This window comes from Mixophyes fleayi, chromosome 2, assembly GCF_038048845.1.
Source record: "Mixophyes fleayi isolate aMixFle1 chromosome 2, aMixFle1.hap1, whole genome shotgun sequence".
NCBI classification, from domain to species: Eukaryota; Metazoa; Chordata; class Amphibia; order Anura; family Limnodynastidae; genus Mixophyes; species Mixophyes fleayi.
In genome coordinates, this window is record NC_134403.1 from 340,009,780 (window position 1) to 340,024,763 (window position 14,984).

General features: G+C 37.7%; 1 protein-coding gene across 2 annotated transcripts in view; it reads right to left on the reverse strand.

The window, feature by feature from the left end:
* The window catches only part of EPHA3 (EPH receptor A3), a 293,753-nt gene that overhangs the window by 4,302 nt on the left and 274,467 nt on the right, over positions 1-14,984 (reverse strand). For both annotated transcript variants that reach the window (XM_075197046.1, XM_075197045.1), the window contains exon 16: positions 8,469-8,624. In XM_075197046.1, coding sequence (XP_075053147.1) covers positions 8,469-8,624 — 156 coding nt within the window. The remainder of the gene's footprint in view (positions 1-8,468; positions 8,625-14,984) is intronic.

Here is a 14,984-nt window from a genome sequence, read left to right on the forward strand (position 1 = left end):
ATGTAAATAGTTCTTATATTCATGTCTGCCAGGAAATTATGATGTTGACCAGTACGTTCTTGTTATATTAGATCAAAAGCGGTTTCTGAATTTCCAGCCCGTAACACTAGTAATGGCACGTTCCAACTTCCGACTAAGAAGCTAAAGCATCAGTAATCTGAATGATAGAGATGTTGACAGTCAGGTACCGTTTTCTATCAAGATATAACAATAATAGATCATGTGAATTAAAAATAGATCCGTGGTTAATCAGTTACCATACATTGATTTTTTTATGGTCCCAGAGTAATACGACACTGTTAACTCCCATATACTGTCACAGAGCTGTATATAATAGTGTGGCACAGGGAAACACATGGCTGTGCGCCACGTTATGTAATCATACAAGGAGATGAGCGGAGCTATGGCAGAATAGGCCGTCTCACAGAGGTGTCAAGTTCTGGTGGTACAATGCTTGAGTTCTGTTCTTGCTTTTGCCATTCAGCAGAATGCCATCCCGCACGGTGGGCCTGATTAATGTTTGTACATAAATCCGTTTGCGTGCCGTATCTTACGTCAAACAGATCTGTGTAAGCCCAGAAACGGACCTTATGCCAATGAAGTCAATTGCATGCAAACGACGTGAATGTCTAGGACTTGAGAAGCGAAACAGGGGAGGAAAGGGGCGGACTACAGTAAATCATGTACAGTAGGGGCACGCCAACGCAGATGCGACCAATTCAAGTCCAGGGTTACTTATAATTGCGCCTGGTTTGAGCCGTATCAGTTGCACCAGCTACAGTGCAGGTGTAAATAAGAAAAATTTAAATAAATTTTAAAATTCATATTTTTATTAATGATTATACTGTTAAGATTTGTTAATTTATTTTATTATTTTTATTTTTGTTATGTGTTTTGATGTGATCTTTGACTGAACAGATGCTCGGGCATATACTGCAGTCTGTACTGTCTGCCTGCATACGGCAAGTAACGATTAGGCAGAGCGTGCTCACACCCAGATTCAAATCTTGGGTTACGCTTGGATTTGAATATGGTCAAAACTATGCTCAAGTTCCGTGCTCTTTTTTAAAACGCAACTTGTGTGCAGGTTGTGTCCAATCATGAATCAGGACCTGTATTTGTAAAGTCCACATTAGTAGTCTATGAACAGAACTGAGATAATGATGGTCAATTCACATCTTTTTTTTTATACATATATATCTGTTATTTTGATGAACATTTAACTTTAATATCCACTGAATAAGTACGGGGTGACCTCTGTGCTTAAGTGACTACCCTGAGTCATATCATTATGATTATTCCTTTATGAAGCACCAACATATTCCACAACGCTGTACAATATCGGAAGGCTGTAAAATAAAATTAATCACATACAATAACATATATAAAAGTCCCTGTTATGTAAATATGATGTAACTCATTCCTCAGCATTTTTCACATTAATCTATTTTGCTTCACTAAATATACTGCTGCCAGTAAGTTTTTCAACAATATTATTACTGATGTTCTATTTTAGGGATTGCAATCTCTCTGTAGAAAGAATATAAACTCCCTGGAAAAAACTGAAAAAGAGGCAGGCAACAAGTCTACAGCTATTGGGGAACTAGAAGTTCCAGCATTCCGCGACAAGCAGACCATAAGTGCCTTGCAAAGCAGTATAAACAAGGTAAGCAAACAGTGGCTTTCCAGTGGTTGCGAAGGTACCAGAACGACCTGCCAGCCAACCATAAACTATGTGCAAAGTTCCACAGCAGAAGTCAGTAACCTGTGGCATTCTAGCTGTTCTGGAACTACATGTCCCAGCATGCCCTGCCAATTGGAGAGCCACAGGTTGCAAATTGGCATGGCATGCTGGTATTTCTAGTCCCACAACAGCTGGAAGGCAATAGTTTGCCTACCTCTGCTCTACCAATTCCTATATAGAGAAATGGATAAAGAGTGTAACAAAGTAACTCTGTTGAAAAAAAAAGTAGCATAGAAATAACAACAGACATATGTAATAGCCTTTAAATACAAAGTATCCACACAGATTTCCTAACTATTATGTAGGTCTTAGTACAGTAACTTTAGCAAACAATTCAGCCATTCTAGTTAATATAAAAAAAAAACATCTTAGGAAAGTCTAAGCAATCCCTCATCAATGCCAAGCATGTTTAGACAGATTACTGTTTAATGGGATACTGATTAAGACAGGAAGAGTTTTACATAGTAATTTACTTAAAAACTCATCAGGTAATTATGTTCATTAGTAGTCCAGCTAAATGTCATTTTTTCATTAACTCTGGAGATTCAGCTATCACATAGCTGAGGGTTTGTTTGCTTTCCCTGAGTGGGAACTACCAGGGTGTGGATATAGCTATTTTCAGAATCATATGTACTCATAGGGGGTAATGAATAAAATGCAGAATGTTTTCTCAGACCTAATTGCGCTGCTCTTATAAAGGTGTATTATCCCCACCGCTCCCATTAATTTCAACAGCCACTTCAAATAACATTGTGTAGACTATTAGTCAGTGACTAAAATGCTCAAGTCCCCCCACAGTACTGGCTGCTGTCTCGTTCAGTCCGGCCTTTAATTTCAGAACGAAATGTGGAACATGATCGTAACTTCCAGTTTATGATTAATCAGAGCCAGAGTCACTCCAGTAATGACCGGGACACTACAAACATGTTATTATTTTATTCGTAATAAAGTGCTACACAATTTTAAAATCTAGTTTCTCTTCTTCCTAATATATTATATGTATTTGCACATTTATAATTCATCTGAACCTTTCCTTATATGTTTTCTGTTTGCCACTAGCTGTCAGAGTGCTAATGTTCTAACGTGTCACGGCTCGTTCTGTCCCCTTTTCCCCCACTAGAAAAATTAAAACCACAATGCTTATTTTGCTATGATTCAGGCTACCAAAGCCCCCACATAACAGGATAAGTGAGGATAGCCACCATCACCATGAGAAAAGTTGAACCTGCCTCCAGGACTTGCTTATGATTGGATAGCAGGACCCATCCAATGAAGTGTTGCGATTGCACCAAGACATTCCATCCTGTTTTCTAATGCACCTTGGAACTGATAGCGTAAAATGTAAACATTATGCATGGTCTATGTGCCATTCACACTTCATGTATGTATAAAGGGGAGTTTGAGGAACAATAGTTCAACTGCACAGTAATATTTCTAAATGGATTATTTCATCTTGCCACTTGAACCTTTCTCTAATTATTAGTCTTTGCAGCTGACATCAAGACAAGTGTTTTCCTTCATATTTCTGCTATCACTCCCTCTGTCAGCTCTCAGACTTCTTAAAACCCTTCTTTCCCTAAGGCATTCTGTAAGTCTGCTGAATAATCTTGGACATAGGTTTTGTTCATTACATACTGATAATACTTTCTTAAAACCCTGACTAGTCTCTCATGCTAAACTGATGAACTATACACAGTACATATTTGTACTACATACAGTAGCTCTCCAGAGTTAACCAACTGCTGCAGCTGGAATTACAGATGTATCTGAATTATTTGGTATTTTGTATTTGTACAGATGCCTTTGTTACAAATCAGAACACATTGAATTATTGAATGATGACTAAATCAATAGTTTAATTTTCCACCAGTAAAAGCATGTAAATGGGGATGGGATCTATTGGTCCCATGATTCCTTACCCACTTGGGGCCACAGTTAGGATTTGTTTTTGATGCATTTTTTGGATGACATCTGATCTATTTTCTTGTGTTACTGCAAGTGAGCTGCATTGACCCACCAGGTTACACAATAATAGGCTGAAAAAAATTGTTTGGATAATTAATAGACTTTATATTAAATCTAGTCAGAATGTGCACGTTATTGGCCTGTGTGTGCAGTCATTTTCTCACTGTAGAAACAGGCACCAGATACGCCAGATGTGATTTTGTGGACAAATTGGACATTTTTCTTGTCACTATGGATTTAGGTCAAGCCACAGGATCGGCCAAAGAGTCACTGACTTTAGACAATCATTATAAGTAGAGATGCTCAGGCTTGGTTCCCCGAGAACCGAACACACCCGAACCTAGAAGATTCGAGTACCAAGCCGAGCTGGCTCGGTACTTTTGCGTGCCCTCAGAATTAAATTCGAGGAAAAACGTCATTGTTATGTCGTCGGATCTCGCGAGTTTTGGATCTTTTAAGTACTGCCCTCCACGGCGATCCAGCGTCATTTCACAGAGGGACACAGAAGGGGTAGCACAGTTCTTGGCAGTCTGTAGAGCAGTTAGGCAGCGTCATAGGTAGAATAGAAAGTGTAGGGGTAGCAGTGTTCTTCAAAGTCTCCAGTGACATTCAGGAGAGTTCCATTGCTCCATTGCTAATTGTCACTGCTGAAATAGAAATACTAGGGCTGGCAGGCTTGGTCTTCTAATTTGCAGTGAAATTGTACGGTGTTATATAGGTTATACACAAAGAGGAGAGCTCCATTGCTCCATTGCTAATTGTCATTTCTGAAATAGAAATACTAGGGCTAGCAGGCTTGGTCTAAATCTGCATTTACATTTTACTGTACCATAGCTCACTCAAAAACAGGAGAGGTGGCAGGGTTCAGTGCTGAAACAGAAATTGTAATAATAGGGCTGTCAGTGTTCTTAAAAGTCTCCAGTGACATTCTACTGTGCCATAGCTCATACAAGAACAGGAGGGGTGGCATTGTTCTTGTCACTCTCCAGTCTCAGTCATAATGATACTAATACCTCTACCTCATGTGCTAAAGCCTATGTTCAAGTGCATAGTGGTTTTAAGTCAGGGAAACAAAAATGTAAATAAAAAGCTCGTACCTATTTAAAGAAAAAAAACACTCTAATAAAGGTGAAAGTTTACTGTAGAAAAACATAAAATTGCCAAGATGCCATTCTACCCAAAATATTACCAAGCATACCAGCATCAGATAGCTCCCTTCTCTCAGCTATACTTCAGCACCTGCAATCTACACTGTCATTATATTCACCCTCATCAGTGTGTACATCATCCTCAAACAATACTAATTCATCCCTGCTGGAATTCACAATCTCAGAAGTCTGTGTACATTGATGCAATTGCTGGTAATGGCCTTACTCATGAAATTTGTAGTTCATTTTATGGCAGAGCCGTCACGATTTTTGGGCAATTATTTTAGACCAGACCAAAATTTCAAAATGTTGTGCTGACTCATCTGCATCACCACTGGGGGCCTTGGGAAAGCTTAGTTTTTCCCTAGAAGCAGTTGCCAGAGAAACTGAAGGAGGAGACTTTGATGTGTCATGTACCACTTGAGCTGTCAGCCTGCTGACCAGGAGCTCATTGCATCTCTTGAGATCTGGGTCACTTGGAAAGTAAGAGAAAACATTGCTATTAAACCTAGGATCAAGCACAGTTGCCAAAATGTAGTGATCCTATTTCAAGATATTGATAACTCTTGGATCCTGGCGAAGCAAATTAAGTACTTAATCTACAATTCCATTATAGTTAGCAGATTTGCATTGTTTCATTTCCTCCTTCAATTTCTATAGCTGCTTCTCAAAAAGTCTAATTAGGGGAATCACTTGACTCAAGCTAACAGTGTCTGCAGTCTCTTCACAGGTGACTACTTCGCTGGATTAAAGTACATTCCCCCTCAAATTCTATTCTTCTTGAAGCTGCTGCATTCTCCTACATGTTGTTGCAGAATGCCGAAAATGAACCAAAATATTTCGGGACACAGACAGCATCTCCTGCATGTTACTGTCATTTTTTTAAAAAGTTCTGTACCACCAAATTGATTCTGTGAGCAAAACAGAAAATGTGATGGAATTCCCCCCGCTGTAATGCTCTAACAATATTGGTGGCGTTATCAGAAATCACATATCCTCAGGAGAGGTCAAGCAGGATTAGCCATGTTGCAATGACATCCCTTAGTTTTTCATCATCATCTATTTATTTATATAGCGCCACTAATTCCACAGCGCTGTATAGAGAACTCCTTCCCATCAATCCCTGCCCCATCGGAGCTTACAATCTAAATCCCCTAACATACACATACACACACACACACACAGATCGAGAGAGACTATGGGCAATTTAATAGTAGCTAATTAACCTACCAGTATGTTCTTGGAGTGTAAGAGGAAACTGGAGCACCCGGAGGAAACCCATGCAAGCATGGGGAGAACATACAAACTCCACACAGATAAGGCCATGGTTGGGAATCCAACTCATGACCCCAGTGCTGTGAGGCAGAAGTGCTAACCAATAAGCCACCGTGATGTCCACAAACAGGTTGTCAGCGGTATGCCTCTTAGTGAAACAGATGATACAGATAGTAGCCTGCCTCTGAAAGATCTGGCATTGTTTGTTAGATGCTGCTGCTGTTCCTGCTGCTGAAGTCGATTTACCAACCCAGTGAGCTGTCAAAGTCATATAATCTTTAGTTTTCTCAGTTCCCCTTGTTCCCATATCTGTGGTTAATTGTACAGTGGGTAGAATGGCATTTTGTATCACAATAATTTTCTTTTTTGTAACCTCCTGGTACAGGTGAGGAATTGCTTAAATGGTGTAGTGATGAAATTTGATAACAGGGACACAAGACCTCAATTAACTTTCTAAAACCAGCTGCATTAATAGTGGATATTGGACACAGATCTAATACCCGCATAGTCACAATGGCGTCTATGATTCGCTTTGCGACTGGGTGACAGCTTTCATACTTGCTTTGTCTTGCAAAGGATTGTTTAATAGTCAATTGTTGTAAACTACTAGTAGTCTTCTTCTTGGTCTGCTTCTGGGTTGAAGATCCACCCCCAGCAGCAGGAGTAGCAGCAGTGGGCCTAACGCACAAGGATTCTTCTGAAGAGTCCTGGATAGGGGAGGAGTCATCTAGAATTAGGATGCAGGACTAACTCCCATCACTTCTGGGGATATTGATGATGAAGGTGTCGGGGGTGTAGATTGCAGGTGCTGGGCTCTAGCTGAGATAAGGGAGGTAGCTGATGCTGGACTGCTTGTTGTTATTTTTTAGCACAAGTTTCTGATTTTCAAAACAGCTTTCCATGAATTTGCTTCAAATGACGTAACATGAATAAGGTTCCTAGATGGTTAATGCCCCTACCTCTACTGACTGTGGCTTTACAATGCTACAAATGGCTAGACCAATGTTGTCAGAATTTGAATAAAAATAATTGCACACATAAGAGGTGGATTTTTGGCCTTATACCCAGGCATGACAATGGTCTTGTTATCACTGGCAAGGACTGCTACAATCTTTGTTTGAAAGTGTATGAAAACAATATTGTGACCTGTGAGGTGGTCAAAATTGACTGCAAATTACTTGAAATTAGTGTTATTGAGATTACTAATAATATTATATAATATAGGAACAACAAAAGAGCAAAATTATGTGATTTTAGCATATTTTAGCTATTTTTCTTAAAAATACAGATCCAAAACCAAAACCAAAACACACAAGGGCGGTTTTGCCAAAACCAAAATCACGAAGTTAATCCAGATCCAAAACCAAAACCAAAACCAGAACATGGGGGTCAGTGAACATCTTTAGTTATAAGGCTGCTGATACAGGACAGGAGGGGTGAGGAGAAGGGGGATAGGTACAAAGTTCCCAGGCTATCCTTGGGGGCATGGCGGTGGTTATCATGGTACACCAGATTATAGCTGGGGAAAGTGACTTTGTGGACCAATTAATTCCTAGAGTGCGTGAGCAGGATAAGAGTAACATCCCTGTATACAGTTGAGGGCTGGAAAATTTTAGCCCGGGGGCAATACTCGACTTAGCAGCCTATTTTAAAGGGAAAAAAATGCAGGTGGTCCAGTGACCCAGGCCAAAGTAGCCAACTATGACACTGGCCCAGGGGCAGGTAAAGTAAAAGGCTCTCAAGGTGAAGTACTGTATATCATATCATATATTCTTGCTGTGATATCACTGGTCATGACACTGTGTGCACATCTACAACCTATATTTCTGTTAACTAGGAAACTGCAAACCAATCATTGCACTGACACAAAGTGATGCTAGGTAGAACACCCTGGTATATAAAGATGTCTGCTTTGAGTAAAGAGATAGACAAAATAATATTTTGGATACATTTAGTTAGAAAAGGAACTATGCCGATATTTTTTTTAATGCCATATCCATTGTAAGTCATTGCTAATGATTTTTTCTGATGTCTTTCAATGGGAAACACCACAAATAGCTGTTTCCTAACTCTATCAAGGTGTCTATACAATGTATAAAAGGTCACAGACCTGCTACCTAACGATGTTGAGGAGGGGGATGGGGGGATTCAAACTAGTATTTTTCTAATCTCCTAGTACTCAATAACACATAGGCTTTTATCTATTGCACATTAATATCCAGTAGTGGGTTTACTAGCGTTTTAATATATTGATCAAATATATTACCAATTTTTAGCATTAAAAGAAAGACCTATTTTGATACATAATAATATATGAAATTATTTTAATAACTTACTCTAAGGATATTTTTGCAATGGTTTCACAGGAGCTGTAGGTAACTCCTGACAGAATGTCCTTGCACTGTCCGGTCTGCATGCCATCCAGCCAGTCTCCCGGGGGTCGGAATGTAGGAAAGTCAAGATTGTTTTGATCTAGCAATAGGTTCGATGGCCTGTAGGAAAAGGGAACACTGTTTTAGTATATAAAATATATGCATTAAAAAACATAACATATACTCCTCAGGTACAAGGTCAGAACTGGACAAAACCGGGGCCACCATTTAATTTAAAAAAAGTAAATTATTATAAGAAACAAACAATAAGGTGGATGTATAAACAGTGCATTTGTAATGTTTTCCTGCATCATTTTGATAGAAGCCCCCCATCATGTACAGGCCTGTCCTCAGTAACATAATTATAGTAGTGGACGTGTCACTGTCTCCCATAAGATCAGAGCAGTCATCTCCTGCTGTGGACATTCTGAGGATCTGACTCATTATAACCTCATAACGACGGTAGCCACAGAATGTTCATACCCTTACTGTACCATATCACAACCATAACCTTTGTTTTCATGTCTGCATTTATTTAGTCTACTTGTATGTCCTTGTTATATGTATGTCCTGTTTTCCCTACTGTACGGCGTTGCGGAGCACTGTGGCGCCTTACAAATCTACGATATTAACAATAATATTCAATACAATAAGATGCTCAGACCTTGGTCAAGTACATCTTAATACAGCATTATAAAATCCTATGAAATTATTAAATATGCTTCTAGCTATTATTCAATAAAATAGAAACATGCTTAAATTAGCTTGAATATATTTCTTTTTCAGTTCTCTTGGCTAAAAGGTGGCTCAAGCTGGTTACACGCTACAGGAATCTGCTGAAGATTTCTGTAATGACTTTACCAACAACAGAAAGTCCCAATGATCATTTATTTATGTGTACACACCTATACGATTTACCTTCAGATCTTCAGAACTTCTAAAAAGGAAACTTATAGCTAGAATCTGATTGGTTGCTATGGGCAACACCTCCGCTTTTCCTTTTTATAAGTTAAGTATATCTACCGCCAGGTCATTTGGCCATTGGCAGAGTTTGGCTTCTTGCCTAGGGTGCCAAAACACCTTGTCCTCTCTGCAAGAAAAGCTTTTAACCATTAATAAATCCTGCTTCTATATGAACTTTGAATATATTATTTATTGGTTACCACTGTCACTGGCAGAACAATTAAATCAACATTTATATAATACTGAAAAATCTGTCAACACCCTCTGATTTTTAAATAAATGACTGCACCACACAATCAAAGTTTCCCGTTGTGCTGTAGTAATTCATAGTTGCAGTACAACCAATGGGTTACTATCTATTACTATAATAAAATCATACAATGTATTATATAAATCAGCAGACAATCAAATTAAACAATTTTAGTACTCGTTATACTTAAGATTTTCAAGACATCAAATGGTGATACCTGAGCACATTTCATAACACTATAATACAAATGGAATTTGAAGACAAACTTTAATTCTTACTGAATTTCACAGTAGCTCTGTAAATGGGAGAGAGTGGCCACATGATAAGAATAAGTTGTGTTTTGTAAATTCTACAAATAAGTTTGGAATCGTATTTCAGTTTTTATGTCTCAGTAATTATTACTCATCGGGAATGGGCTAACCTCAGTAAAAAAAAAATATAATTTTTTTTTTTTGCTGGCAAAGTTTGAACCAGTTTTATGTGCTGGTAATATAACACCGAATAGCTACTGCTGTTAGCTAAAATAAGTGTATCACCTTTGGACTCATATATTTTGCTGGCAATACGTCTGTGATTCCCCTGACATTTTTTAAGTATTTATGAAGTGTTACTGTAGGAAGGAATGTGAGATTGTACCTCCGTTTTTTTTTTCTTCGTTATCCACTCTTACTGGACTGTGATTAGCTTTATCTGAGGCGCACGTCTTTAAAATAGTGGAATTTGTTCTACCGAGTTGAAATAGAACAGATTCTGAAGATTATGGATTTAAATAGTCAAAGTGGTTCTTTATTTCCATGACTTTGATCAAAGAAACAATAAAATAAAATAAAAAAAAGGGACCTCATTTAAATGTACGTAACCTCGGAATAACCAGTATTGTGAAGTATTATTTTACTCTTTCCAATATTCTTCAGAGAATTCAAAGTAGAAATTGGTTACTTTCCTCCTCTGAGAGGACATCTGGACAGTTTATCAATGAAGAGGAATGTGTCTGTAGCTTCGAAGAGTCTGTGATGTTTCCACATAGGCACCAAGGGAATGTTGGTCTTTAAGATCATCTGCAGTCATCGGCATTTTTTGGACCGAGCTCCCAGTCAGAGGTCTAAACCTGAAATTTATGGGCCGGGTGATATTCACCATGAGCTCACACTTAACTAAACAAATTAGATGGGTTTCCATCCAGGCAGCTGTAAAGTAGTCCTGCCGAGTTCCACCTGATCTTTTACAGCTTTTCATAAATCAGTACCCACTAGGCCGCAGACTGCAGTCATTAAAAACACATCATGGACGTTACATATCTACACAGAGGAAGTGAACACAAAACGCATCCACTTTTTTCTTTATCATAACATAATATATAGACTGTGTGTGGTAAACATAGAAAAGTGTAGTAAATAAACTTAATAATTCAGCCCTGATTTTTAGGAACCAGATAGGATTTTTACGAGTCTTGGCTGAACATAGATAAATATAGAGAAGATTTACAGCCTTTAAGCTGTAATTAAAATGCTTAAATTTCTGGCTATTGTGATAACTTTTGTTTAAGATGTATTTAATAATATGGTGCAAATACACAGAAATCCATTAAGAAACTCAGATAAATTTCCTGAGTTTAGACGTCACTATGCTAATCATAACCATCGGATTATAACATATTTGGGCTGTGTGCACTGTTAAAGTCAACACCACCACAAGCCTCCTAGTATAACAAAGAAGAGCATAAGGAATAACTATTATGTTGCGATTGCTAGATACATCGACAAGGGTCAGAGAATTTTTGCATTATACTTCAAAACTGGTTACACATGAATGTGCAAAAGATGAAGTGGGTGGGTCTAGAACAACATGTGGCCAATCAGAGCATTAGAACATTGAACATTCCAGTTCAACCAACTGCTGAGTGTCTATATTTAGGCATAGAATAGTGATGTGAGGTTCCTGCATAACTACTATGAAAACATATTAGTGTCAAATACACATCTATATGAAACAAAACGTATATACTCAATGTAAGCCTATGTACTTAAATGAGGCATGTTATTTGATTAAAAAAAAATAAAAAATCACATTTTGGCTTTCTCCTATTCAGAATTACATGACAAATATCTATCTAATTCTAAGAATTGAACAAACACGGCTGCAAGAAATGCATTGGCAAACACTAAGGCCTTGAAAGTGTGCCCCATTAGCCTTCATGTTCCCAATTTTTTACATTTATTTTAATTATGTATGTACATGCCCCCTGCCATCTGGTGATCACACTTGTATTTATTCTTCAAAATTGACAATTACAATAGCTGAGATTTAAAAAACACTGATGAGTTAATTGAAAGAAAAGCAACGAGCGCTACTAAAAACAGCTCTGATTGATTACAATTATCTTAAACAGAGAAAGGGTTGGGTGGAGTTACAAATGTAAACTTTTAACATGGAGGATATTACACCAGAGGAAATGCTGGTCATAGGTGAGTAAAGATGGGAATGGGAATGGCTTTTATACTGGTCAGATGAGGCTCCACTGTATATTGGTTATATGGACAGCACAGTGGCTTAGTGGTTAGCACTTCTGCCTCACAGCTCTGGTGTCATGAGTTCGATTCCCGACAATGGCCTTATCTGTGAGGAGTTTGTATGTTCTCCCCGTGTTTGCGTGGGTTTTCTCCGGGTGCTCCGGTTTCCTCCCACACTCCAAAAACATAGAGTAGTTTAATTGGCTTCTATCAAATTGACCCTAGTCTCTCTCTGTCTGTCTGTCTGTGTGTGTATGTTAGGGAATTTAGACTGTAAGCTCCAATGGGGCAGGGACTGATGTGAGTGAGTTCTCTGTACAGCGCTGCGGAATTAGTAGTGCTCTATACATAGCTGATGATGATTAAGGTCATATGTGTCTGTCAGAAGGGGTTGCATTTATAATTTCCTAATATTCTGCCACTGACATCTCATAAAAAAATCATACATATTTGGAAGTCACTAAGGGGTCTATTTATTATTGAGCTGTGGTAATAATCATTATGTATCGCTGCAATTTTTGTAAATAATAAATTACTGTTGCTATTTACCAAGCTCTGTGAGCCCTGGTGAAGAACCCCACAAAGGTTTCTTACTCTTCAAAGGAGCCCAATGCTGCCAGTGACCTGAGGAAGCGCTATACGCTGTGCTATACCATTAGTCTTCAACTTGACAACAATAAGGTTATTATAGGAACAAAATTCATACATTGTTGCAACAAAAGCAAAATATAATAAAACGTCTTTATATGTGTGTCTGTTTATATACCTCCATATCATGTTGAAAAATCTGCACCTTCCCCTCTGGTAAAAGATACAGAGTATTTGCAAACACACTCTTGCTACAGACAATGTGCATCTATTTGGGCAGCTGACAGAGCTTCAGGAGCAATAGGACTTTAACTGCTCTCAGGGAGTTTATTCTGCGCCAGCACTGGCAATTAAGTCATGTAATTGGCCTACTAATGGTAATAGCCTTATTGGTATTTAATGCCTTACCACAAAAACAAACATATAGATAGTTAAATCAGCTTTGGTATGTTTAATCACTATGTTCTGAAAAATAGGAATGAGCTTCCTCAAAATTAGGCAGTTTTATACTATTATCTACACTTGCCAGTATTCTTCAGATATAATTTTGTTAAAAAGTACAGTTGTTCCACTAATTGCACGTTTGTGTATATTTTACTGAAAGTCAGGCAAGCATGAAGCAATTGAAAGTAAAATTATCTACGTCTTACAAATGCTTTCTGCCAGAGACGGTTAAGGGCGTTGAGTGAAGTTGGCTTCAAATGGTATAGTGTAATGTACATTAACATTGATGGATTCAGCCATCTCTCTATGGTTGTCTAATAGTCTAGCTTAAACATGTAAATACCCTGTCTACCCCACATACCTAATTAATCGTATTTATGGAAGCACAGGGAATCAGTTTAGGGAGACGTGAATCATAAAATACATTTGCCTGACAGCACTATGCTGTGACTAGGTAATCTGCAATAGCCCTATTAGGAATAGTCACAGGATGAGTTACATAATGGCTTCTCAAATGCCAAACAACATCTATCAAGAGCAGCTCTGGGGTCACCCCACAGCAGGTGGTAATTTGCAGCTACTCTACAAGCTTCCATTCAGTTGTTGACTAAATATTGACCATTAGAGGGGAAACAAAGCAACAGTGGCAACGATATAAATTAGCTAAACTGAAATACTAAGCACAATCTACTGCATTGGCTTCTCGATATTGTAATATATCATTATGTGTCTAATAAATAATTTATGTGGCTTGTTCAGGAATCTGGACAATAATTTGCAGGTCAATATTTTTGTGCAGTTTACAGTGATGAGATCTACTGTGCTTTGTCTGCAAAGCATTTCATAATATTTAATGTTTGGGACGTAGTTGAATTTGTGGCAAATTAATTCACAAATATTTTAGCAATGGTTCAAACAAAAAAGTTGATTGGACACTTTAAAATATGAAATTTTGTTTTTAAAATGGATATATATAGATTTTGTGGTTAAAATAGTTACATTTTAAAAGACAATTTTGTTGAGAATTCCACATTTTTTTAGTGCATCCTTTGCAAAGTGTCCCACCAGCTAGAAAAACACTAAAGGGTATATTTACTAAACTGCAGGTTTGAAAAAGTGAAGATGTTGCCTACATCAACCAATCAGATTCCAGCTATCATTATTTAGTATATTCTACAAAATGACAGCTAGAATCTGATTGGTTGCTATAGGCAACATCTCCACTTTTTCAAACCCGCAGTTTAGCAAATACACCCCTATGAGTCATAGAAACTCTAATTCACTTAGGAAAATTATATCAAAACATCTCACCCACCTAATATTTAAAACCATTTAATTATATTCTGTGAGCAGAATAAATATCTATACATAATGTACACACCTGGGGATCTAGATATGAAGCTAAACTGTAAAGAGTTGTTATATTTTAGTAAAGGAGTTGATATCTGAAAAATAACTAATCTTATTACTAATTATTGTAATTACTAATATACATATAAAATATGTTAGAATCTGTAATTCTGTGCACTAGCTGTAAAGCTACTCAGTGCAGATTTTTATTAAATTGTGAAGCCTCTACTATTTAAAAACAATGAACAAAATCGGTAGGGTGCTGCCCAGTGCTCCACGTATATTTTTGGGCTATGTCCTACTATCATTATCTTACATAGAATTACCTAATTTTTATATCAAATATTATACAGCAATATTACATATAATATACAT